General features: G+C 38.9%; 1 protein-coding gene and 1 long non-coding RNA gene across 3 annotated transcripts; both read right to left on the minus strand.

The window, feature by feature from the left end:
• Positions 1 to 753: 753 nt before the first annotated feature.
• LOC118493875 lies at positions 754 to 20,662 on the minus strand. Its single transcript, XR_004895927.1, has 3 exons — positions 20,652 to 20,662; positions 13,276 to 13,280; positions 754 to 948 (listed from the first exon to the last, which is right to left on the minus strand). It is a non-coding gene; the product is annotated as an uncharacterized LOC118493875 (long non-coding RNA).
• On the minus strand, positions 1,522 to 5,037 carry cnr1 (cannabinoid receptor 1). Of its 2 annotated transcripts, none has more exons than XM_031322306.2 (2): positions 4,660 to 5,037; positions 1,522 to 3,950 (listed from the first exon to the last, which is right to left on the minus strand). In XM_031322306.2, exon 2 carries the CDS (start codon positions 3,903 to 3,905, stop codon positions 2,496 to 2,498), a length of 1,410 nt encoding a protein of 469 aa, XP_031178166.1. In that variant the 5' UTR covers positions 3,906 to 3,950; positions 4,660 to 5,037; the 3' UTR covers positions 1,522 to 2,495. The 2 variants fall into 2 exon arrangements, with proteins under 2 accessions (XP_031178166.1, XP_031178165.1); XM_031322305.2 differs by having other exon boundaries at positions 4,655 to 5,036.
• Positions 20,663 to 26,012: the final 5,350 nt, after the last annotated feature.

Below are 26,012 nucleotides of genomic sequence, written 5' to 3' on the forward strand. Positions count from 1 at the left end.
CAAATATATTTTGAACTATACAAAAATGGAGGAGGATGTGAGAGCCACTTGTATTTCAATGCTTGTTCTCCAGCCAAAAAGAGCAAAACATTTTAGGACTATATAAACTGTACTTTTTGTGTTTTTACCAAATTTATTGGACAATATGAACAAAGAGAATGTTTAAGTTCAGTCAAGGTGTTATACTTTGAGGTGTAAGTGCTATCTTGGTCCCAACTAGACCTGCAACAAAATATTATTTTCATTATTGATCAATCTGCCAATTGTTTTCTTAGTTTTGGTATATTAAATGTCAGAAAATGTGAGTATAGTTTAATTAAAGACTTTCATGGTGGAGTAAATCCGCCTAATGGCTTTTCGAAGATTGGAGTATTTGGTAGAGAAATGAACAAAGCCCTGTTGACATCTGTGTGAACAGATGTTGCATCTTCCTACCCATCTAAGCCAAGAGATAAAAAAAAGAACAGGAAGCAGATGTTGGTGTCAGAGGATGTAGCATTCTCTTGCAAAATGTCACTATCGGGATTACAAGAAGTAACCACAGTAATACTAAGAAAGCTAAAAATCAATGTGTAGAAATGTTCTCTTTCCTCCGAAAGGCTGCCACTATAAACAATGTAAGATTTACCACATGGGGGCACTAAAACATCACTGATGACTTTAGGTTGCTGTCAACTCCGGATTTGGCTTAAGCATCATGTACTGCAACCTCCTGTTTCCCTTCATCAAATAATCAATCAAATAACTGCAGGCGAAATGACAACCAGCTGCAACTTTATTCAAAAGTTTGAAAACAGCAATACTAAAAACACTTGACTGATTGTGGTTTTTAAGTCCTCATTAAGCCACCACTGTACAGAAGCCACTTGACAGTTGACATTTTGATCTTCAATACTCAATAATACAAGAGGCAGCAAAGCATACTGATAAACAGCTCACGATAAATGTCTAGAGAACAATTGTGCTGTGAGATTTCTCGATTAAAAGTACTACATCATCTATTAGAAAAAAACACATCTCAGATTATTTTACAAGGTCTGTTGTTGGGTATCCACACAATGCATACACACAGACTTCCATCCAAGTTACCAGCTAATGAAAAGACCCTTGTTTATTTGTTTAGATAAGTAAAATTAACAGCAGACATATTTGTATTTAGAGTTACGCCAAAAGTACTTCACTAGGCCTGTGCATGGGTTGCTTTTATTTTCCGAAATGATGCCCCGCTGCAACAGTAGCACTAAAACAACTCACTGCAATGATCAAACGGCTTGGGGCTGGAAATATATCACCAAGTCACAAAGTATCACGCACATACAAGGCTGAATCCAGTAAAATCATACATTTGATGAAAGCAGCTATAGTCAAAAAGCACTTCAGTTTGTTACAGTAGTGACCAGCACACTGCGTCCAAATGCAGTTTTGATGTGTTCAAGCTTTGGTCAAAAGCTTGTTGTTGTTGTTGTTGTTGTTGTTGTTGCTGCTGCTGCTGCTGTTGTTTTTGTTGTTTTTGTAGTAGTTGTTGTTGTTGTTGTGTTGGCTGTATAGCTGAAGGAGTGGATTTGAACACGTCATTTTGCAAGAAAACACTGTACAGTTGTTAGGTATACATTTGAACAAAGACACATTACTCTAAACGTCTAACAGTTAGCGGGGTAAAGAAATGGACAACAGGGACGATTGTCACTGCCACAGAAAATGCCATTCCAGATTTGACACTCAAAAGCTGTGAATCCATTTACCTCCATCTTATTAGAGTTTATTTGTGATGGTGATAAATATGGTTGTTTTCTTATCTTGAGCATGAATCACCTCTCATTTCTCAGATAGTGATAAATATGGTTGTTGTTGTTGTTTTCTTTATATTGAGCATTAATCACCTTTTATTTCTCAAAATATCTTAACACATTTTGCCACTCACTGAGTGTTGTCATAAATAAGTACAAAAGTGACATGTTTAATGGTAATTTTGGAAATAAACAACAACAACAAGTCATTTGAACGTTTTTCTTTATCATTCCCTCATAAAAATGTCTGTATGCAACATAAAGCCTGTAGAAAGTCTGGTGCAAGACACATTCTAGATGACACAGTAAAACATCTCGAATTAAAAATGTCAGTAGCCCCTTATCCCATAAATGAAGATATATTGTTTTCAAAACCTGAATTCACAGTACAAAAATATAATATGCCTTCACTAACTGGATATCGCTAAGTCTATGGTAAACAGCAGACTTTTGATAGTCTTTGATAAATCCTTTCAAATCGTGAGTCCTTCCTATTAACTTGCAATATCATTTGGCACTTTGGCAAACCATGTACTCACAAACCAATGTAAAATAATGCAACCACTAAAGCGTCTATGTGAGGATGTATAAGTCAATACTTTCAGGAGAGGATTTTTTTTCTCTTGGATATCTAACGTCTGCTTTATTGTGTTGAATGGCATTGTTTGGGGAGGATGACATTTACACAGTTTCTCCCGTGATGGCCAATTAGACAGCCTCTGCAGAAGTTTCAGTTGACACAGACATTGTTACTTTGGCTATTTTCACAGTGGTCTTTACACAGCTCTCTGCAGCCCTGTTGGCAGAAATGTTGGCATTTCTGTTCTGGCAGTCTGACTCAAGGCTATTATCCAACTGCTGGGCACTGCCCCTGCAGGCATGGCAGGAGCTGAGGAAGGCGCGCCGCATGTCCTTGCTCCTCAAGGCGTATATGATTGGGTTGACGGTGGAGTTGAGCAGGCAGAGCATGCTGCAGAATGCAAATACCGTCTTGATGTCATCGTCCATCTTCCAGAAGAGATCATAGACCATGATGGCGAGCACTGGGCCCCAGCAGATGACCAGCACCACCAGGATGAGCACCAGGGTCTTTGCCAGACGGATGTCCATGCGTGTCTGCTCAGGGCGCGTGGTCTGCACTTTAGTCCCATCTGCTGAGTAAACAACAAGGCTCTTCTGGGAGGTGCGGCTCAGCATGCGCACAGCATGGTGGTGTGCTTTCCACAGGATGTATATGTAGGCGTAGATAATGAAAAGAACCAGCACGCTGGTTACACCGATCCAGAACAACAGATAGTTCTCGTCAATCAGAGGGAATATGTCTGAGCAAACAGAATTGAGACGTTTACAGTTCCAGCCCAGTAGAGGCAGCACTGCGATCACGATGGAGATGGTCCACATCACACAAAAGGCAATGACAGCCTTGGTCCGTGTCACAATGCGCCTGTAGGAAAGAGGACGGTGTATGGAGATGTAGCGGTCGATAGCAGTGAGGAAAAGGCTCCCCACAGAGGCAGTGAACGATGCCGTGACTCCACCCAGCTTGAAGAGAAAAACATTGGGGCTGTCCTTCCTGTGAAAGACATGGAAGTCCAGAAAGCTGTAGACAAATATGACACTTCCAAGAAGGTCAGCCACAGCCAGACTGCCAATGAAGTGGTAGGACGGCCTGCAGCGGAGGGTGCGAGACTGGAAGATGACGCAGAGCACCACCAGGTTCTCAAGCACCGTAAAGGTACCCAGAGTCAGAGACATCACAGCCACAGCCAGCTGCTGGCTGGGAGTCAGGATCATGAAACACTCCATGTCCATGAAGTTTTCCCCACATTGTATATTGTTAGTCTCATCTCTGAATGTGCTCCTGTTGCCGAACAAGTCTGTGGCATTGGTGGGGTAGAAGGGGATGCCCTTGAGGATGAGCTCCTCATCCGCAGGTACTTTGTTAGGGAAGGAGTTGCTGCGGAAAGCAGATAAGGGCTTCTGCAGAGAGAAACCCGCCTTGAAGTCTACATCATTGAGGGGGTCGTCATAGTTAGCGTCGTTGGAGCCCAGATACTGTAAACCAGATGTAATAGTCCGGAAGGTGGTGTCCGCCACACCATCCAGCACAGATTTCATGTCTGTGTCTGAGGGTAATACTGCAGTCTAAGATGCCCAGACAACCTGCAAATTGATGACAAACATTTGATATAAAAAACCTTCACATTATGCAAATATTTGGAAATATTTTGTACAACTGTAGATATAGTTTTTTATTACATTTTATAGAATGCCTGAATTGGGCATAAACCACATTTCTCTGAGAGCTGGTGTAGCTACTTATAAATATCGCATCATGCACCTTATCAACACATATTCAATTTTCTTTTAAGAACTGAAAACCTACTTAAAATAAACAAAAACAAAAAAAACATGAGGGTGATGATAAAACGCCTCTTTTTCTGTGAGGTGCAGAATAAGACAATGCAATTTATCTCTACCTGTACAGACTGGAACACTATTGCAAAAACAGATACACAGTTAAAATCTAATTAAATCTATGTAAAACATTATACAGTAGGCTATATGCATGCTCAAATGTTGACAGTCTAATTTACTGTAAGAGTAAGATATAAAAGCGGCATAATTGCTTTTAAATAATTTAAATGTATGCAGGTTTGGAAAATTATTTTTTAGAAAGTCTTATAATCTATGCAGGAGTGCCGATTTATCGTTGATCTGGTGCAAAAAGCAAAAATGCATTCAGGAAAATCCGCAATACTTTCATGTTGGGACAAAATACACAACGCATTTAACTTCTAATAAAAGAAAGGAAACAATTCTAAAAGCCGCATTTAAACATTAAAATAAGAAAAGTGCTTCTTTACCTTACATAATGTTTTCCAAGTGCGCAGAATCGTCCTTTACCACCGCGCGTTAATCCAAGTCAGAAGCGCATCATCCAACCAGCACAGATCTCACATAAAAAGAGAGACACACCAGTGTGCATGTGTGAGAAATGAAACCACCATTATCATCATCATTATTCGTTTCTTTTTCAAATTCTATATGTAACATAAGTTTATCAGCTGTTGAAGTGTCTTCGCTCTTGAGGTGCGCTCCTGCTTTGTGGACACAGGTTGCTCCCGCGTCTCTCCAGTCTTTCTCTCTGTGTCTTCACTTATGAAGCGTCGCTCCTACAAGCCCTGTGACGTGTTTCCATATAGCTTTATCTGCCCAACCCATGAAGCTAGTGCGGTGCAAATGAACAAGGGAGACAACAGTGGTGGTGGTGGAGGGAGGCTTATAAAAAGGATCTGATTTGAATTCCCAAAGCTCCTCCTAGCAGACGATGTGCTCGGACAAAGAGCAGGCATCAACACAGCACAAAGCAACAAAAAAAAACCTAGATTAAGAATAGCTTTGAATATTATCTTCCTAATTCATGAGGTAATTGTGAAGACAATTCCTACATTTCGCAGGAACAAAAAGCTGCATTTCTCCTATGCAATCCCCACATGAAGGTAACTTTTTATCTAGGCTTTTCTTTTTCCTTTAATGCATTCAAAGGCAGATAGAGGTTGCAGACGTCATTGCTAGTCAGTGTATGTCTGTTTATTGTGTGAATAATTAACCACAATGGAAAACAGAAAGCAGACTTTATAATTTTAATGTTTCCCCATTGAATAGCTGTTTTTTGACTGTGTACCTATTACGTTTTTCACTTTCCTGATATTGTCAGATCCAAACCAATTATTTGGAGTACTGTACTTCAAACTAAGTCAAAACAAAGTCAGTGTTTGTATTTGGATGAAAATACAAAAGAAAAGTGCATTTTAGAAGCCAAATATGTCATTTATACACTTAGAAATAAAACTCAGATAAGCTGAGCAGTGATGTGACCACACAAGATGATTAACATATTTTATTATGTTTTTTTTCTGATGTCCCTTCCCCTCAGGATGAACCATTTAGTTATCAGCACATTCAATCAGATTACACACCACCAAATTAACGAGTCAGATCCTGCTATAATTCACATTAGCAACGATACAGCCTTTGCCTGGCCTTAATAAAAACAAATTCAATTCACTGATTATGAATTATCTAATTTGCATGTATTCATTTGGCCACATCCATGCAAACATTTGAGTGATGTTTCTTTTTTTTAAATTTCTTTACACCGTCTTCCACAATGGCAGAATAAATGGTGCAGGCCAAGGAGACAAGAGTTAAGTGGCTGCATTGTTGTAGATAAAATCAGAATAGATGCATTAATGTGACATTTGGCGGCCACAGATGACAGAACATGAAAACCTTTTGCCACTTCAAGGACTGAAATGAGGCTATAACTCTATCATCATCGCAGGTGTAATTATTAATAGCATTCAGCCATGGCTGCCGTCTCTGTCTGAAATGACCAAAATGTTCTGCTTCACAAAATCAGAAGACATTTACCGTCAAAAAAATGTCATAAATGTCTAAAACATAAAACTTGCCGAATTCCAGGTTCATATGTCTGTGAATTTTCCTTTTTGTGGCAAAATTGTCTGCTGGCAGCTTGTCACTGTAAGCAGCTGAGTACATTTTCTCATCAATCTTTAGGCAAACAGAGAACGAACACATTATTTACAGTCATGATCTGCAGGACTAGATACAGATTAAAGCAGAGCCGTCCACACACTGATTCAAACCTGAGAGCGGCCCAAAAATAAGAGCCCTCCTCTTTGATAACTGATTAGCTCTAGCAAAGTAAGTGGCAGATAAATGCCTTGTTCTAGGAAACATCAAAGGACTGAGAACAGAGAAACACTGGTTCACTTCCTTTCTTTAGAGTTTCACGGATTGTACAGAAGCCTGAAGTCATGATGTTCCAGTTAAACGTTTTGTGTCGACTTCTGTTTCCTACATTTCTGGGAATATCTGCACAAGGGTTATGTACGTGTAGTCTAGCCAGTAAGCCAAATAACAGTGTATCTATGCTAGCCGCTTCGTTTATTGAAGGTATCTTTTATGAAGAAATCCATATCTCTGCCACCTCCATGATGGATTTCTCTATTAATTATGTGTCAGGGTCCTTGTAAATTGCAGGATTATTGAAAAAAACAAACACATTTTTATAAGGGACTGACAACAAAATGTGTTGTTTATCATTGACGTTTTAGATCACTGAAAGTCTAGACCACACTCCATAATTTACAGAGACCCAACAATTGTCCCAAGAGCGTGCATTTGGTGCAACAGCAGTGAGGAAAAACTTCCTTTTAACAGGCGGGTGCCATCTGCCGCCACCGGTACAGAGAGAATAATACCTAACTACAATTATATATATATATATATATATATATATATATATATATATGTATGACATTTGGCGAGTTCTGGTGGTGAAGACGAAACACCAAAAATGCTTACAGCCACAATGCTAACATGTTGGCGTTCAGCAGGTATAATGTTCACCATATTTACCATCATAGTTTAGCATGTTAGCATGCTAACATTTGTTAATTAGCACTAAAAACAAAGTACAATTAGTTTAACAGGTATTAGATCATAAATCAAAGCACTGGACGTATTGCAATGTTGACCTTATGAGATTAACGATCAGTGATCACCAAAGATTTACAATCAATCCAGGAATGTGTGTATGAAATTAGTTGTCAACTAATCCAGAACATGTTGATATTTTCTGCTGGATAAGTGAATTTTTTTTAATTCGATATTTCAGTCTATACCATAGTAGTGGACTAACCGAAACAGACTGACTGACCAACATTTTCATCACGAAACAGCACCCAACAAGTACATCAGTAAAAGCAGTTCTCATACATTTTGGTAGATGGTAATGGTAGATTTGTTATAGATGTGATTTGTTATGTTGTGATAGATTAGTTTGATGTGTATTATTTGACAGCATGCGGAAATGTGCAGGTTTTTCTTACATCTACATCATTTTTACAGCATGCACAATGAAGTATTCACACCCATTTGATTGATAACCCGACAACAGCTAAATGTATCTCTGTGAGACTGAGTACAATCCTCCCTGTCACCTGTGTGCAAAGTAACCAATTGCCTTTTATGTTTGTGTAGACCTGCAGCACACATAAATATTTCATCTTACATTACATCTGACATAAAAAAAATCTGCAAGCATGGTGCAGAATAACGCACTGATCTTACTCTAAACATAACAAACACCTGAAATAGCAAATACTAAATGTTCCAGCAAAAACATTGTACAACATAATTTGAGTTTCATCCGCTTATTTTTCTGATCCCAGTTACTGAGACTTTGTAATATCCACCACATGGAGCAGTTAGACTTTAGGCAGCAGGGTTTGCCAAACTGACTGCTGCTGTATTGTGACAGTTTTCTCTGACTTGATGGCCATCTGCGTGTTAGTTGTGGTACATAACATTTTGTCCTCCAGTGACTCACATTGAGTCCATGGAACAGAGAAAAGAGCTCAGGGGGGGGAATAAAAACTGCAGTCAGAAGGAACTATTCCAGTAGTAATTTGACTAACTGATCGCTATTCAGTGCCAAATGTCAGACTCCCCAGTTTAGGGCTGTTTGGCACACTTTATTGCAACATGCATAGAGGACAAAAGTACCTTCTGTTCACATTAAGATGCAAGACCCGTTTTACCATGCTATTTGTAATTTTAAACATAACCTATTAAAATGTAAGTGTACTAGTGAAGATTTAATAGAATAAAGCAAAGTCAAAGGATTGGCAATTGACGATATATGTATTTCGTCTGGCCTATTATTTTTGAAAGTTGTGTTCAAGCTTGTTGCTGCAGTGATTTCCTGTTTACATAGTAGATTGCTTTTTCTTCACAACTGCTTAGGAACAGCTTTACACATAGACTTAGTGAAGGGAGTGCATCCTTGCCACACAGGGTTCAGATTACAGCGATGCTGCCTGAATGAGAGGCAGATATGAGCTCACTCAGGGCTCATAATGCATTTTGCACCAGCCTAATATCCTGCCTCTTTCCTGCAAGTTGTTCCACATTCAAGGCTTTTTCAGGAAGGATCTCTGGCTGACAGAATCTGAGCCCGAATTTCCCAGATACCTCACTAATGTATCAGTAACAACCTTATCAATATGATAGGCTAAGGTTGAAAAAACAAAACCTGTCTAGGATTTCTGCATTCATCTCTGCTCTGCTTCCCACCGGTATTCCCCTGATCTGAATCTTCAAATCGCGGCTACCTTGAGAAACATGAGAGTTCAGTTGCTCATGGTGTTATTAAATAGGCTAACCTGTGATTAAGGTTATCACATGGCCTCTCTATGAGTGAGTCAACCCCATCTGAAAATAGGCCGTGTGTAGTATGTGCATAAGCAGATACTTTTGCCAGTATGCAGTTCTAATAACTTAGAGCTAATTTTTCACGTGCATCATCGGTTCATAACAAATTACAGTTTCTACTGAACTACGACCATACTGAATCTTTGCTCCATTCTGCTAAACAACGACTAGTCATCAGCATTGTGATGAATATATTTGATTAGTTTCAGGGGTCAATTGTCGATGAATCTCATCTGTGTCTACTGTGGCTGGGAAAGAAACGCCACCACATTGTGTATGAAATTATTGGCAGATGGATGTTTTCATTGTTAGTTCTTCCCCCTTAAAAGCCTCTGTAATTTCAGAAGGACACCCCATATTGAAATTCTGTCAGTCAGGTTTGTTTATGCTTTTATTGATTTGATGTTTTTTGACTTTTTTTAATGTACAAACCAAACGACCTTGCTCTCTTGATAACAAAAAAATACAACAAAACACAGACATAAAGTTTGACAGTGCAGGTAAAAGAACAGCATTTAATGATCCAAATAAAGACTTACACGTGTTCAATATGTTCAATTTGTCAGTATACAATATATGTCTGTGAATATACTGTATGTTGTTTCTTTTGTCACAAAGTAATAATTCAAACTGGATGTTGGACGAGAGGCTTTTTGGTAGTGAAATAGGGGGGAAAAATGCTCTGCAAGCAGGAAAAAAAGGAAAATCAGCATTTGTTTATCTCCCTGTTCCTACTAAACTTATACAAAATGCAATAAAATTGGGATGTCTCACATGGATGAACATTGCAGCTCTCTGCTGAAGTCTGTGGACGGATGATACTGCCTTTGCAAGCATCCTCATACACATTTTAACACACATTTGAACTGAGCATGAAAAGATTCATACCTACTTCACCTTATCAAGTGTAGGCCTCTATTGGCTGTATGTACATCCTATAATCCTAATGAAAGAAGCATGTGTGCAACTAATATAAAGTAAAGGTACAGATAGATTGCTATATTTTACACGACTGTAAGTTTAAACACTTTGTGTTTTTTTACGGATTAAACAAACGAGATAAAATATGTTAAACAGTTGGATGTGATTTTCTATAAAAACTTTTGGACGGAGCCAGGCTAGCTGTTTCCCCTTTCTGTTTTCAGTCTTTATGCTACGTTAAGCTAACCAGCTGCTGGCTGTATTTGATGTACAGACATCTTCTTATTTTACTGTTGGCAAGAATGTGAATAAGCATATTTCTCAAATTGTATTTTACTAAGGAAGTGGATGCAACACATTCAATATAATACTTGTTTAACATTAAGTCTAAGATGACTAGTGCAGTGTTTGTGTCAGACAGCATATATTTGACAAAACAATGTCACCTGGAGGTCCATTTAGTAGCAGTTCTGGAGCTTTCAATCAATTTGCTTGTTTTGTTTTGAAAAAAATGGACATTTTTAAATATCTACCTTTTCATGACGACTGAGTAAACTCCATCTGCTGATAAAGATCGTATGATATAATAGAAAGCTCCAGAACAGCTTCTAAATGGACCTTGAGGTGACATTCCAGGGGATCCCATCACTTTCATCCTGGAAAATATTAGAAAATTCCAAATGGAAACAGGGTGTTTATCAGACCATCAGGAAGACAAAAGAATAATTTTAAAACTCACTGCAGATTCACAGGTTTATTTAGGCTGGAGAGCAGGCTTGTAAATTTACTCTGGATCATAAATAATGAAAGATTTTGTCATATCATGAAACTGTAAAATAAATTAAAAAAATAAGACTGTACCAGCCATATCAAAGTGTACACTCTGACCTACATTAAGCACCTACCTGCCTGTCTGCGAAGTGCAAACATCTCATCTCTCCACTACTGAACTGGCAGGACTTAGATATACTGTTGGCATGACAACCAGTGAGGACTGAAATGACTAGTCACATGACACAGTCAATGTTGAGCACAGACAAAGAGAACATGAAGATTCTTTCCACTGGGAAAGACTTCACAACAGACAGCACTGCACCAAAAAGAAAAGGGAGCCCATGACAAGATGTTCTGTGCCAATTATCCGAGGGATATCCAGTAGGTGCAAGAATGCCTCCTCTGCTGCCCAACAGAGCTGAAGTGGGTGTATATTCCCGGCCAGCACATCGTGATCCCACAATTGTTACTGAGCCACGCTCAAATTGTGCATTACAGCCCCTTGAGGAAAGGTGAGAAGACAAAGAACAAAAAAAAACATAAGTAGAAAACGGCAAACATCTGCTATCTGAACCAAGGTTAAGCATGGGCGTCATGGCAACTGCGTCCCTCGAATCTCCCCTCTGAATGAGATGTTGCTGCATCATGTGGCTGAATAGCAGGCCTCTCTCAGATATGGGCTGCGTTTCATTAGTGTTTCAACATGCCCTCGTTCACTTGCCCTTGGGGGAATCCATGCCGCCATCTTAAGTGTCGTTCCAATTGTCTGAAAAACTGAAATAAACTTGGTGAGATTGACCCTCGCAGGGCTGAGGGAACGAGTGAACAATGATGGTCACTCCAGAGGTGGATATCACCCACAATGCATTGCAGTTATGCATTTGGTGCAAGAAAATACATCCATGGTTAGGTGGCAGTAATGTACAACCGCTAAAACTCCTGTTGCTGACCACCAAAGAAGGAGAAGATGAATAAATTGAATAAATACATTCCGACTTTTTAGTTTCCTCATTGTTAGCTTTATATTTTACTGAAACATGAAGGCTAATATAACTAATGTCAGTTAATGTTTAATTTATACTTTTTATTTACTATGGTATAGTTATAGTATAGATAGTTGTATGTGTGATTTCTTTATTTCCAACATTGTCTGTAAATGCATGGAAGAAATTCTGTTTTTGCGAGATATAGTCTAAGCATTATGACCAATCATGATACAGATCACAAACTTTCTAAATCAGAAACTCATGCAGCTGATTACCAAGCCTCATTAAAATGAGTCTGCAGATATTATGTGTAAAAAGCAGTAATAATACTTTTTATAAATACTATTTGTATAGTGATTTTCACACAAGAAATAGACCTACTGTACAACAAGAAAATTGCATGACATAAGCAGACAGAATAGATAGAATAAACATAAAAACGGGAATAGAATGCCATAATTAATGGAAATAAGATGGAAAATAAAAAACAGTAGGTACAGCAGTAGCGCTAAGCTTACAACTGGCTTTCGATCCGTATAGTTTGGGCAAAAAGTGAACAGTCATGGAGTGTGAGCACTGAGGGGGCGCAGTCATGTGCACATCTGTTGGGCAGCGGTCCCCTGAGACTTCAACAGAAGACCCAGTGCTACAAGACACACAACCTTTACTGAGACAGTCTGAGCCCTTCAGTCAATAAAAGGTGCTACATCATGTCTCATGGCCATCAGGTCACAATCCTGATTAGAAATGAGTGGATTTTGTTGTTGCTCAAACATGAAAAAAACAAAAACATTTTCTATCCGTTCACTACAGAGCAATTTTCTTTTTTCTATTTTTCAGAAACTCAAAAGGACAAAAGTCATTGAAGCTCTGCTGAAGGAAATCTTACTGGAGGTAAAGTTCATGATTGTCTATCAGTACTATCAGGGCATTAGCCAGGAAGATTTTGGAGATACTGAGGTCAGGAATCCAAATCCCCTCAGCATAACCTCTTCCACCAATCATTACAGTCGGCTGCAACTAACTCGAGACATTCTTTGGTTCATAAAGTGGTTGTGTCTTGAACAACCAAAAGTCTGAAACCCAAATGTAGTTAATTTAATAGCATAGAAGACTGCACAGACTGCAGTGTGTTAAGTGGTGCAGTAACACACACAAGAAATATGTGTTGCTTTATTTGCATCAGGTGATAATATCTGAGAAAAAGGCAGTATCACAGCTGCCATTTCTACATGAATATGCTTCTCAGTTTCAGAGTAATGTTATTTAGCAAACCAACTTACTTATCCCCTTCCCCACTACGACTCTGCACACTCACACAAGCTTTCAGTTTGAACACACAGGTGGGCACAGTGATTATCAAACCTCTGACTCTAAACTTTGCCAAAAACACTCTCACACATTTTTGCTTCAGATCTGAACAAGATAATTATTTGCACTTTGGCAGCTGCAAAATGGCCAAGAGAGGGTAATTTTCAGAGTTCAGTACCCCCAAAATGCACACAACCTGCTGATGTTTACCGGGTTTCTGTTGACGGAGCTCACAGTCACTGCTGTGGGGAGACATTTTGTGTTTCAGTTTCATTAAACCAGCTGTTCTAACCCAGCTCCAGAATTAGATTTGGGGAAAAAAAGCGAATGTTTGATATGTCAGCTATTTGGGGGTGAGACGCTGCTCTCTGTTTCAGTCTCACCTTGAAGTAAAGGCTGTGTTTTTGTGTTAGAATTTTTCCTAGTGCACATACCTCATTTGTCCGTGCCCTCTAGAACAACACATTGAATCTGATCTGATCTTACGCCCCTATCGGCAGGACAACATCATTTGACTGTTCCTTACAAAACTGATGTAATAAAACAGAAACTGACACATCAGGAAATAGTTTGGGCTATTATCCTTTTTATGGATTCAACTAACCAGATAACGTGTCAAATAGTGAGCTTTAAAGGTGCAGGAAGGCAGATTTGTTTTACTTTAGCTAGCTGTTTCCCCCGATTACAGTCTTTATGCTAAGCTAACCGGCTGCTGGCTCCAGCTACATACTGTACAAACATCAGAGTGGTTTCAAGCTTTTCATCTTACTCTCTAAAAGAAAGTCAAAAAATGTCAAACTATTCATTTCAATTCAACACTTTAACCTAAGAATTCTCTTTAGGTTAGATCTCCATTAAAGCATCTCTGTGATGATGAAAATGTGCAAATCTAAACTTCACTGACATAACGGCTTATCTTCACAACTGTCATTAGTATTCACTTTGCGTCATCTGTGTCCTGATATGATTTATGACAAATTGCATTTACCATACACATGCACATTAAAATCTTATTTTTCTCTGCTGAAAAACAGATGAAGATAAGATAGGAGGAAACTTAACGTCTATCACAATAATACCACACTATAAAGAAGAATATTAATAATTATGGGTATTTGGAGGTGGACTAGTGCAGCAAAACTTCAGCTCAGGAACATTTAGTAGAAATACATGATTTACTGAGGAACAATAATGCTTAGCAACATTTTAAGTAACAACAAGAATGAAAACGTATGAGTGAGTACAAAAATACATGTACAGTATGTACATACAAGTGCCCAGCCCACATGGACTTATAAGACACCAGCGTTGCAGCGGTGAAAGTTTTATCAGACAAGAACATACCTTCCTAACATTACATTGCAGATTAAGAACTGCATCTTCTGTTTTAAACATCCAACTAGAAGAACTAGTGAGCAATCTATAGTCTCACCTAAATCACAAAAAAAAGAACTATTTATTTTTCGGGAAACCATTAAAAGAGTATTCATGCTTTAAAATCCACGCATTCTTATTCCTTTTCAAAACCTGGCACCTGCATTACCCACAATGCAACTCGACCGCTGACAGTTCAGTTCAGAGAGAATCAGGTGTGTTACGCTGGTAGTAGCTAATGTAGCCTTGAGCCGTAGATATGTGATGGAAAATTACAGTATATGACACAGTGTGTGTATGTGTGTGCTTTGTACATAAGGAGACACCTTGGCAAGTATGTTTACATCACAGATTTAGATTGTACAAATTGTACAGATCTGAGTCTGTCCATAATTTCAACGCCTCAGAGTGAAATAAAATATGAATGAAAAACAACTGAATGCAATATAACTACAGAGCAATGCAAGTCCAAAATAATGTCTAATGTTAAAGTCTAAAATCCAAATTAGTGTATAAAGGCATTTCACCAAAACAAACAACAACAAAGATGACTAAAATTATAATATCTTTAAGGTCAAGTGGTGTGCAAATATGTACACAAATGCAAACTTAAGCACAGCTCAGAAAGTAGGCACTCTTTTGTTCCACAGATGAACCCAGAACACTGACCTGTCACGGCAGAGTGTGTGTGAGGGAGGGAGAAGGAGGGGGAGAGAGAGAGAGAGAGAGAGAGAGAGAGAGAGAGAGAGAGAGAGAGAGAGAGAGAGAGAGAGAGAGAGAGACAGAGAGAGAGAGCGAGAGAGTTGTTTGTACATGCGGTGCAGCAGAAAACATTATGCAGCCTCAGAGGGTGGGAGGTGTTTTCTAAGATGGAGTTCATGTTGAGTGAGTGATGCAGGCAGGCTGATGGAAACCGGTGGGAAGAAGGCTGAGCATGTTGACTGACAGACAAGCTGGAGGAAGGGAGGGACGACTGTCATCTCCCTCCCCCTTGGGCTATTTATGCACACTAACCATGTCACAATAAAGTAATTTTTTCCTTCTTTTTTTCTTCTTTTTTAAATGGAAGAGGAGGTTTGACATAATTTAAAGAGCTCTGGCTGAGCTGACAAGGAGTGAAAAAACTCAAGGGTGCTCATTTGTCAGGACTCTGAACAGAAAATCAGTGAAAAGGAAGTGTCAGGGCATTATTAAGGCATATATTCAAAATTTTAAGTTCTCAAGCACCATAGCTTCTGCTTATTAAAATTGTCTACAAAGAAAGATGCTGCCTTGTTATCTGAGGATCGAGACGTATCAGTGAGGGGAATATAGAAACTAGCCAACATGCGGAGGATGCTCAAAAAGTCTGAAATTGAAAGTTTGAAATATGAAATATAGCAATACAGAAACCTCTCTCTCAGTGTAGAATAAGATTGCTTTCCACTTTTATCTTATGCTCAGGGTAAAATGAAGACCTAAAAACTGTGATGGAAATAATGTTGTAAAATCTTATAGTGAGAGCTTCACACAGTTATTAAAGTATGTTGAAAAAAGTGAAGATACACAGATGCATGTGTTTACTTCTTGATTCAATTAGTAAGTAACAGTGTACAGGCTTGGCAATGGATGTATTAAAAGGAATTTGAACACTTTCATGCTGCTGTTGTTTGAAAAGCTCAAAGCTCAAGTGATCAGTTTCAGCTTTTAAAAATGTATGTAGACAGGCAATCTGATCCTCAAACAAAGCCAGAAGTAAGGAGACTGTGTCCTAACACAGGTGGCACCGTACTTAAAGTACAGATTCAGGCTTAAAGTTAAACTAGACAGGAGCTCTGAGGTGTTTGTTATCTAAAGCATTGTCTAACTCAGGAGATAAAGCACAGCCCTGTCAATATCTCATTACTCTGGATTCTGTGGTCCGTTAAAACCGCTAGCATCTACACAGGATGAATACAAAGAAAATGATTATAACCTGAGTTCAGGAATAAAAAACAAGCCTCATTTCCCGTATCAACCTGCAGTATTTACGTATATAATCCCATTTTCCTTCGGTTTATCTTCTCACATCTTTCCCTCTTTAACCGTCTTTCCTTTCCTTTTGCCTTTTTCTTCTCTCTCTCAGCACTGAACCTCAGGGGGAGGGAGATGCAGCCATGACATGCCTCATCAACAACATGTTGAGCCTCAACCCCCTGGGTTCCTCAACTTGACTTTCGTCTGCTCTCGGCATGAAAATCGACTGTCGTTCCCCTCATGTGAGAACCTTTTTTCATCTCTGTCCAGACCTTTTTTTGATCCCTCTATCTCTACAAAACAATCTTTAATTTTTTTAGTAGGGCCTACTTGCAGACTGTTTTCCCTTTAGTTTGCTAAAAGGTAAGCAGCCAAGCTCCACACATTCACAACAGATTATGAATACTGTAACCCTTTTTGTTGAAATATTTTTTCAGTTTTCAGCCGGCCAAACCACCGGGAATTCTCCCCATGCTGCCGAGCCATTCTGGGCCTGTAACCACTGCAGTGTTTCTTAACCTTTTTGGCCTTATAATGAAGCAATATCAACTTGTGACCCCTGATCACAAGTCTGAGCTGTACTGTGGCCCAAACCCATTAAACTGTCTCATCCACTGAGTTGGAGTCTCAGATGCTTCACATAGAAAAGCTCAGGGAAGCGCTGCTCTTTAGTGGAGGTGGGGAAGTTATTAAGTTAGAGGTAAGTGATATCCCAGCACAGTAGGAGTTATGTCATATTGGACAATTCTTCACCTCTCGATAGGCTACAATGCATTGCAAACACTCAGTACCAATGCCAGAAGTAGTGTGCTGAAAGTAAGGGTCTGGATGTTAGGGTGTGGAGGATGTGCTTTTAAGCAGGATACCAGAGTTCACGTTCTGCTACAGCAGCCTCCTAAAAATGATGTTCCCAAAACTGCATTACACCTTAGGGAAACGTATTTTGGCCCAGAATATGTTTGCCTTTGAGGTATCACAAACACGTTTATAATCAAAGTCTGCAAAAAGTCCAGATAGGGAGGAGTTCAGGGTGGATGGATGGGTCGAACAAACACAGGACTTTCACCCAGTACATTGTTGTTCTTGTCCTGTATGAAACCAAAAGTTAACGTTGACTTGTTTATATAAAGGTCCTATGACATGCTGCTTTTTGGATGATTTTATATAGGCCTTAGTGCTCCCCTAATACTGTATCTGAAGTCTCTTTTATATAGGCCTTAGTGCTCCCCTAATACTGTATCTGAAGTCTCTTTCCCAAAATTCAGCCTTGGTACAGAATTACAGCCACTACGAGCCAGTCGCTCGATGGTGTTTTTTGCCCCCAACGGCTCCTTCCAGGCAGCGCTGCGACCGCTGCCTCCAAGGCACCTAACCCTAACCTTAAGCCTAACCCTAACAGTTGTTGTTTTTTTAGGAGACAGTGTTGGCTACAGACCTGCAATCAGCTTTCACTTTTTTAATTAACTGTAACCATGATTTTTCCACAAATCTTACCCATACAGTTGGCATGTGCAGATATTGTAGAAAGCACACATTTTAAAAACGCTGGCACTGGACTGACAACAATGTTGTCATTAAATGTAATCTGCGTTTTTGTTTAGCGATAGGGTTTATCATGATGCCATTTCTCTTTTCCATTGCTTGCCAGACATTAAGAGGGCAGGTCTTACCAAATATGAACTGGTCAGAGGGCAGAAGTGAGGAACTATTTTGTTGAGGCAGTAATGGACAATGACTGATAACATTCATCCTTCACCCTTTCTTGTTGTTGACAACTGCCCAGTGCATGTTGCCATGCAGCCCAAAGGTTTGTTGGTAATTAAATCTCCTTGACCTAACCACAAATCCTTTTTATCAGTACTTTCAGTGCTGTATCCAGTATTTCAAAAGAAAAATCATATAAAAAAAAAAAAACATATTTTCATGTAACTGCAATATACATTTTTTATTCTTATCCTTGTGCTCAAGGGCACTTGCCGCTTTTGCTTCAGATGGGATCCAACCATTGATCCACCATCAAACAGCATGCAACTGCTGCTATCTGAAAGCAGTTTCAGATCTGAGAGCATCACTCAGCTGGAAACAGAGCAGACTGACTCTATATGTGGTCCTTTATCTGAAGGATTTAGTTGTTGTTTTAGGAAGGTGGTAATCCCAAGATGTTGTCATGAATGCTGTGCACTATTAAACTACCACAGATGCTGAACAACACTCAGCCTGTTTATTCTGAATTAGAGGACCCTCTTTGATGTAGCGGGGGTCAATATTGTCGGGGAATCCAGCCTCTTACAAAATAATGCTGTAACTCAGATCAGCTTTGTGTTGCCTCTGCTTGGATAGACAAGGAAGCTGTACAGCAGCACAAAGTCTATTATCTGCTCCTGCTAAAGCTCTTATTTCAAAGCTTTTCCCCCTATAGCTCCCTTGTATCAATTACAAACATCCACTCACACTAGAATCCTGACTTGATTTTCTGCTCTTGGATTTCAAAAATGCATAATTACAAATAGCAGTTTAATCTTTTTCCTATACAGCCTCACAGCCAAATTCATAGTGGAAATGTCTTTTTGAAGGATATCATTTTGAAAAGCAATTTGTAATATGTTACTACCATTGTGTTTCTTTATGTCTGTGTGTGTGTGTGTGTGTGTGTGTGTGTGTGTGTGTGTGTGTGTGAATCATACTTTGTGAAAAACGACTGATTATTTCAGTTTCTCTAACTGGATGACAGAATAACAGAATAAAGACACTGTTGTATGTTTTCATTGACATGTCAATCACTCTGTTTAAGGCCTTTAGGAAAGTGTCATATAAGCAGGGAGTTGAAAACCACACCAGCTACTGCAGTGGAACACACTGTTGGCTAAATGAAGTTCGGAGTTTCCCTCCGCTCTAAGTGTCTCATCCTCAGCTATCAAATACCTCGCCAATGACACGTGTCATTAGTGTAGCTGGAAGCCAATCAGAGGCGGAGCCCATAGAAATCAAACCGATCCCTGTGGTGACAGCTGTAGAGGCTGAGCGGAGCAACACCAAGCTCCAACACTTCTGCTGCTACATTTAAATATTTTTTTATGAAAGCAGCTGACAGGATCGACTAAAATGCCCCCCTCACTTTGAGCTGTATGGGCCTGTAATTGACTACAGAAATAAAGTCATATTTTCAAATTAGAGGCAAGCAAGCTAGCTGATTAGAGGTTCAACAGAAACAGTGAATGGAAGCTACATCATCAGGCAAAGTCTGTCAGTTAGTTAATGGCTTTCTTGGCTTAGTCTGATCATATTCTGTATTTTTCTTGTTACCCATGAAATCACCAAAACCAACAATGAATTGATCCCATGAACAAGTATTGTCTGTGTAGCCGAAGCTTCCTTTGTGCCATAGAGCTCCATCATTGTCCAAAAACTATTAAAAACACATCAGTGAGCCACACTGTTGCACTGGGCGAAATGTTCCTTCATTATGATGATGATGATGGGCACTGTTAGTTTGTTTTGAGTCAATCCAGCACATGCATCATTAGTACATCAAATGTGTACTAATCCGCCGCTAAAATAGTCCCCAACAAACACACTAATACTGATCGCTTTGGCCATTTTAGCCTTGCTGGCGGCATGGCTGTAGGGTCGCCAGTGTTGGTCGATTGGTTCGTCCACCACTTTGGTGCAGACAGAAATATCCTCACAACTATTGGACGGACTTTTGATAAAATTTTGTGCAAAAGTTCATGATCCCCAGACGATGAATCCTTCCGACTTTAGTGATCCCTTAACTTTTCCGCAAGCGCCACCATTAGGTTTACATTTGTGTTTTGTAGTGAAATGTCTCAACAACTATTGAATGGATCGCCATGAATTTATACTTCAGACATTAAATTCAGACATTAATGTCCCCTTTCAGGATGAATTGTAATAACTTTGAGTATTTTTTTCTATGCACTTACCATTATTAGGTCATTACTTTGTGTTAACACTAATTAGCAAACTACTTACATGTTAAACTAAGATGATCTTTCGTCATTTTGAAGTCCAGGGCAGTAAAACAAACACCCTTTCAGCTGGTGGAGTTATAAGTTATGAGACAAAACTGGGAAGGATGCAAAGGCTTTGAAAATCTGTCTGCCAAGAGTGTAGCTATTGTACACAAGCCAGTAGAGACCTCCATAAAAACATCTCGCCTTGACCAGTCCAAGAGAACACGCTAAATGTACCACAGAGTGAGTGATGTCTATTTAGTGTTTTGGGCTCACAATTTGATCTGCTAACACTGGGAATAATGATCTGATAACACATGAGTCATGATACAACACTCAGCTCAACAAATCCTCATGACTAGCACTCATATTATTAAATTCCTAAAGCCATAGTCATTACTTTTGCACTTTAACGTCTTAATACATTTTGTTGCACATTCATTCACTCTGGCTGCAGGCACATGTGGGTGATATCGGTGCTGTGATGGTTTAATGGAAGCAGGGCAGGTTTAAAAGCAAAACATTATCATTGTTTTGAAGGAAAAGAGGGGTTTGCATGAAAATTTGAGGCTCCACCACATTGCATCCAAAGTAATTACTATCAAAACATTCACATAAACAAATGTCAGGTTTTCCCACCCTCTATAGCTCATAGCTTTCATTCAATAATAGGTAAGCTAATCTTTCATGTTTAGTCTTTGCACTTGGAAGTGACGATAACAGTTTTACTAAATAACAAAGAAATAATCCCTTTTAGAACTGTTATAAGTATCCCTAAGAACAACGTTCATAACAGATGTAAAAAATGTGCAGATTCCCCCTTTAATGTTATGTAATGGAGACATTCTAGTGCAAGTACTTAAGTAGGTATACGTAAGTAAGTTTGGTATGGAAGATACATATGATTTTTTAAATCTCACATAAACTTATGCATGACAGTAAATGGAATAATCATGAGCAGTGACGGACTCATTTCTGTGTCTGCACATTGCACGTTGAAATGGAATAATTAATCCATTCAATCTCACCACAAATGGCAGTTTTATGGGAATATTGGCTATTTATTGGTGATTTGGTGACAAGGCTCGGGTAAATTGTGTCTGCAACACTGATAATGAAACATGCAGGAATACATTTATATGATAATTAGTCATGCAGAGCTAGACAAATATGCAATTTATTACAGCGATTCCATTCCGTTTTTTTTTTGTTTTTTTTAATTGTGCATCAGTGTAATGATTGAGACTGATCTACGTCAGCTGGTTGGTGAGTGGACTGCGGTTTTAAATGAGGCTGTATTCAGCATTTTTTGTTCATAAGAAGGAACATAAAGGGAGCTTCAGAGACAGAGATCGAAGCGGTGAAATGAGTGTTGAGAGCAGTGGAGACACATCAATAATATATATAATAATGTAAAGATATTTAATGTCTCAGATTGGCAAAGAGAGTCACTGCAGTCCAGAATGACTTGACAATCAATGCCAAAGACAACAAAGTATTTTCTCCTGTGTCAATTAAGACTGCAGTCTTGTTCGAGGATCCTTTGTCGAGTCCATTTCCTTTATGGCTCCTCATTGGACGTACACCAACCCTCCCCACCCCTCACTGTCACTGTTTCCACGAACATAATGATGCGTTGCAAGATGAGACTATACCTTCTAGCATTTTTACAATGAAAGTTTGTCAAGGAAAAAGGAAAGTATATGGACGTGCCCAGTGAGCAAAGAGTTATTTTTCCCTCTCCCATTATTTTCATACACAGCAGCAGCAGCAGCAGCTGCTGCTGCAGTAGCACACAGTCCTGCAGCTATAGGCTACCACATGAAAAATTACTTTTGCTGTGACAAAAGCTGCCCCCTCCTTCCTGACTTTCCACCAAATCCAATTTACTTGTCTCCAAACCACTCCGCCACCTCTTTTAAGTATGATAATCTGTAGATCTGCAAGACCCAGTCAAGGGGAGATTCTGGTAGTCAGTAATTACTTTTACTGTGAATATCAACTATTATATATTTCTGTTGTACATAAAGAAACAGACCCTACACATTATTATCCAGATGTCCAGAGAATAATCGTATCTGGGTTCAACATTGAAATTTAGGAATTTCACTACTTAGAAATGACATAAAGTGCTGCCAGTCCATTGCACACATTTACAGACACAAATGTTTGCCGATGCTTTAGAGACAAAAGATGCTCATGATCAGCTTCATCCAGCTACCTCGGGGCAGAACGCTTCTTTGATTCTGTTCAACTAGCAGATTTTAAGTTTAATTGTTTCACTTTCTGTGGGTGGAGAGAATTTTCTCCCTGTAACTTTTAGGATTGTGGGCAACAAACACCATCTCAATTAGTTAATAAAAAACTGCTGATCTTTTCTGTCGCAGCAGAACTTTGTGAGTTATGCTGATAAGATGGACGCAAAAGAAAAATCCTGTCAAGAGCAGCTTTAAACTTTGAAGAGCAAATCAGCTGCATTGCAGTCATGTTTTTGTATTTTATTTGTCATTTCCCATTTCATGCAGCAGGACAGTCTGAAGTTGATTAAAAAAGTTCCCGTCATAAGGATCTGAAGAATAGCATTAAACAGGGGAAAAAGATGAAGATTTTCTGAGTAAGTATGAATATTCTTTTCTCTGAGCTATTTTAAAAAAAATGAAAAACTACAAAAGAAGTTTTATCTGGAATGAAATATGCTAAAGTTTCAGACACCAAATTAAGTTTAAGGCTTTACCTTGCCTGCGTTATCAAAACCGTCAATAAAACAGCAACGCAGCAAAAGTCTCAATTTAGAGAAAGAAATGAAAGAAGCCTCGTCAGACAGAAGAGCAAAGAGAGAAGAAAAAACAAATGAGTAACAACAACAAACTGAAACAAACACCAACCCAATTAACATTCTTGTCAGTAACATCAAGGTCACCATAGCACTCAGGAGGGCATATAAGTTACCACGAGCAACAGATCCATTTATTGATCATGAATGGAGAGCTAGTGCAGCATCACCAATCAGATCTGTTCTCTGTAGGGGTCTGAATTTTTCATTAGAACAGTGTTCCACTTTGAACTATTGAACTTGCGTACAGATTGAAAATATAAGAGCGTGAGGTTAGTCGAGGACTGCTGTTTTGGGAAAAAATGTTGGTGCTTTTGTGATGGAGCATGCTCTTAATGCACTAAAGTATCTCCAACTTGCTATTGTTAAGTACTCCCACAGCAGAGGTTGATCAGTCTCATGTCCCTGGAACAAAGGTAATGCTCTGTGCAGTGTGCAATTTTTTAGAAAAAAAATGACATGAAGAGTACAATACTGGACTTTCATGAAATGTAAAAACAAATGTTACAGAGGCTGAGATATATCTTGAGATATTTAGTTCACTTATAATTCACTGTGGATGAAGTACACAGGTTCCTTCCAGAGGCTATTTTGCAGCGGCACCTAGCGCCGCCCAATACAATTGTGATTGGTTTAATGAAATGCCAATAAACCAGAGCACGTTTTTTTCCTATCCCGGAATGCTGTGGGGACTATCCAGACCCTCCTCCTGGAGGAAGGTCTGGCAAAGCGACACTAATTTCAATGAGACCATACTCTGAGAATATGACAAACAAACAAACAAACAAACACAAACATTAAAAACAAAAAGTTGAACCTATAGCTCAATTTTCTTGGAAAGCATTTCAATGTCTGGCAAAGAATTTTGGCTGATGAAATAAGTCAAATCGCACATTCCATCATTATTCCATATTTCTACAGTTTACCTTGTGATTGTTATACTTAACTACGTTATACTCCAGAGTTGTAAAATCCTGTCCCATAGTATCAACAACTTTGTGCAGAATCTGTTACTCAAACCTGACTTCCTGGATCATATTTTATCAAAGTAAAACTCCTGCACCAATGCAGCTTCTTGTGTCTTTGTAATGACAAAATCTACACCTCCAGTTTGTGACATCTGTTTTAAATGTTGTTACAACAGGCGCGGTAGTACTTCCCATGTCTACTAAAATGACTTTGGGGTGTAAAATCAGCAAAGTTTTGAAGGGTGGTAGTTGCCACTTTTCCCTGTTTGCATAATTTACTCTGTGCCTGCTCTATTAAAGCCCCAGTGACTGGATGCAGGGTGGCAGGAAAATAAGTAACAACGATTGCCAACATTTACACTGAAAGGGTCAGGCCATTTTGTATTGAATTTCCCCCTGCTTTTTTTGAAAAATGTCTCCAGCGACTGTAATCCACGTGCAGCTCCTTCAGCACACCAATAGTGTAATCAACATCAAATCACTTCACCAATAAGTTTTCTGCAGTTCCACCAAGTGTGTATAAAGTCAATAATTTTTTTTCCCCCCGCTGGCTACTGAGGAGTAAACACCCAGAAAATGAAAAAATTAACTCATTCATGATTCATGCTTTTTCTATCCTCCATTTACTTTGGTGCATGTGAGAATGTCAGCACGAGGTGGAGGGACGCATTCAGTCAGTAGGTGTAATTTCCTTTTTGTTTTGTGACTGACATTTTCAAAATCCTTTGGAGTCCTTAAGAGGGACTGCAGTTTGGCCTAAAAGATTGAAAGTTGATGCTTTAAACCAGGCATTTTATCGTTCCTTTCATCATTAGGCCTACAACGTGTCCTCGAACATTTTACTGAAGAGTCTGGTCCACTCTGACCTTAGCCAAAGCTTGTTGGAGGCATTTCAACACAACGTGCAACAGCAAACGATATTGAAAATGCATTAAAGGAAAACTATGCTTAATTAAAATTTGGGTTTTGTTTTTATAGCTTCCACCATCCGTTCTATTGGACTCCCGGAGATCTTGTAATGCTAGGACATCGCTAAACAACAAACGCGGGCAGTCAGAGAACCATACAGGTAAACAAGCCAGTTTTGCCACACTAGCTACAACTTTATTTGAAGGTAAAACCAAAATAAGTTATGATGTTACTAATAATCCCATATTGCACAGGAAAACAGTGAGTTCATACAACTACGATACAGAAGGTAAAAGTTGAACCAGTCTGTATTAGTGATGTGTACTGTACAACACACAGTGTGGGTAATCATTTTACCGTTCGCCATCTATTTTCTTATCCAAATAAATTTGACTAACTTCTGGGTTTGATTACAACCTCTCTGATCATCTAACAAAACTTGTGTGTTGGACCTTGTTTTTAGCCACATTGCCGTGTTCCCAGATCTCAGCCATTACTTTGACGAGTTCAATGTTATTAAAACTGATAGAAGTGAAGGCCAGAGCTATAAAAATAAAACTCAAGCTGCAATAAACTGTCCTTTTTCCTTTAATAACAGTGAAATAAAAAACGAAACCTTTTCCAAGTTCTGATCCGCTGTTGTATTTTATTAATTATTAATTTTATTATTTGATAAGATTACCAGAGTCAAATTCCTTGTTTGTCTACGCAAACCTAGCCAATAGGCATAATCTGGTTCTGATTCTGGTATTTTACTAATTGTTGTTGTTGTTGTTGTTGTTGTAGTATGTGCCAAATAGGCTAAACATTTGATGACTCATCTTGAACTCAGGTGTGTTTACATAAATGTATCTAGTCAAATATGATTTGGGGCA

The sequence above is a fragment of the Sander lucioperca genome, chromosome 19 (genome assembly GCF_008315115.2).
Source record: "Sander lucioperca isolate FBNREF2018 chromosome 19, SLUC_FBN_1.2, whole genome shotgun sequence".
Lineage (NCBI taxonomy): Eukaryota > Metazoa > Chordata > Actinopteri > Perciformes > Percidae > Sander > Sander lucioperca.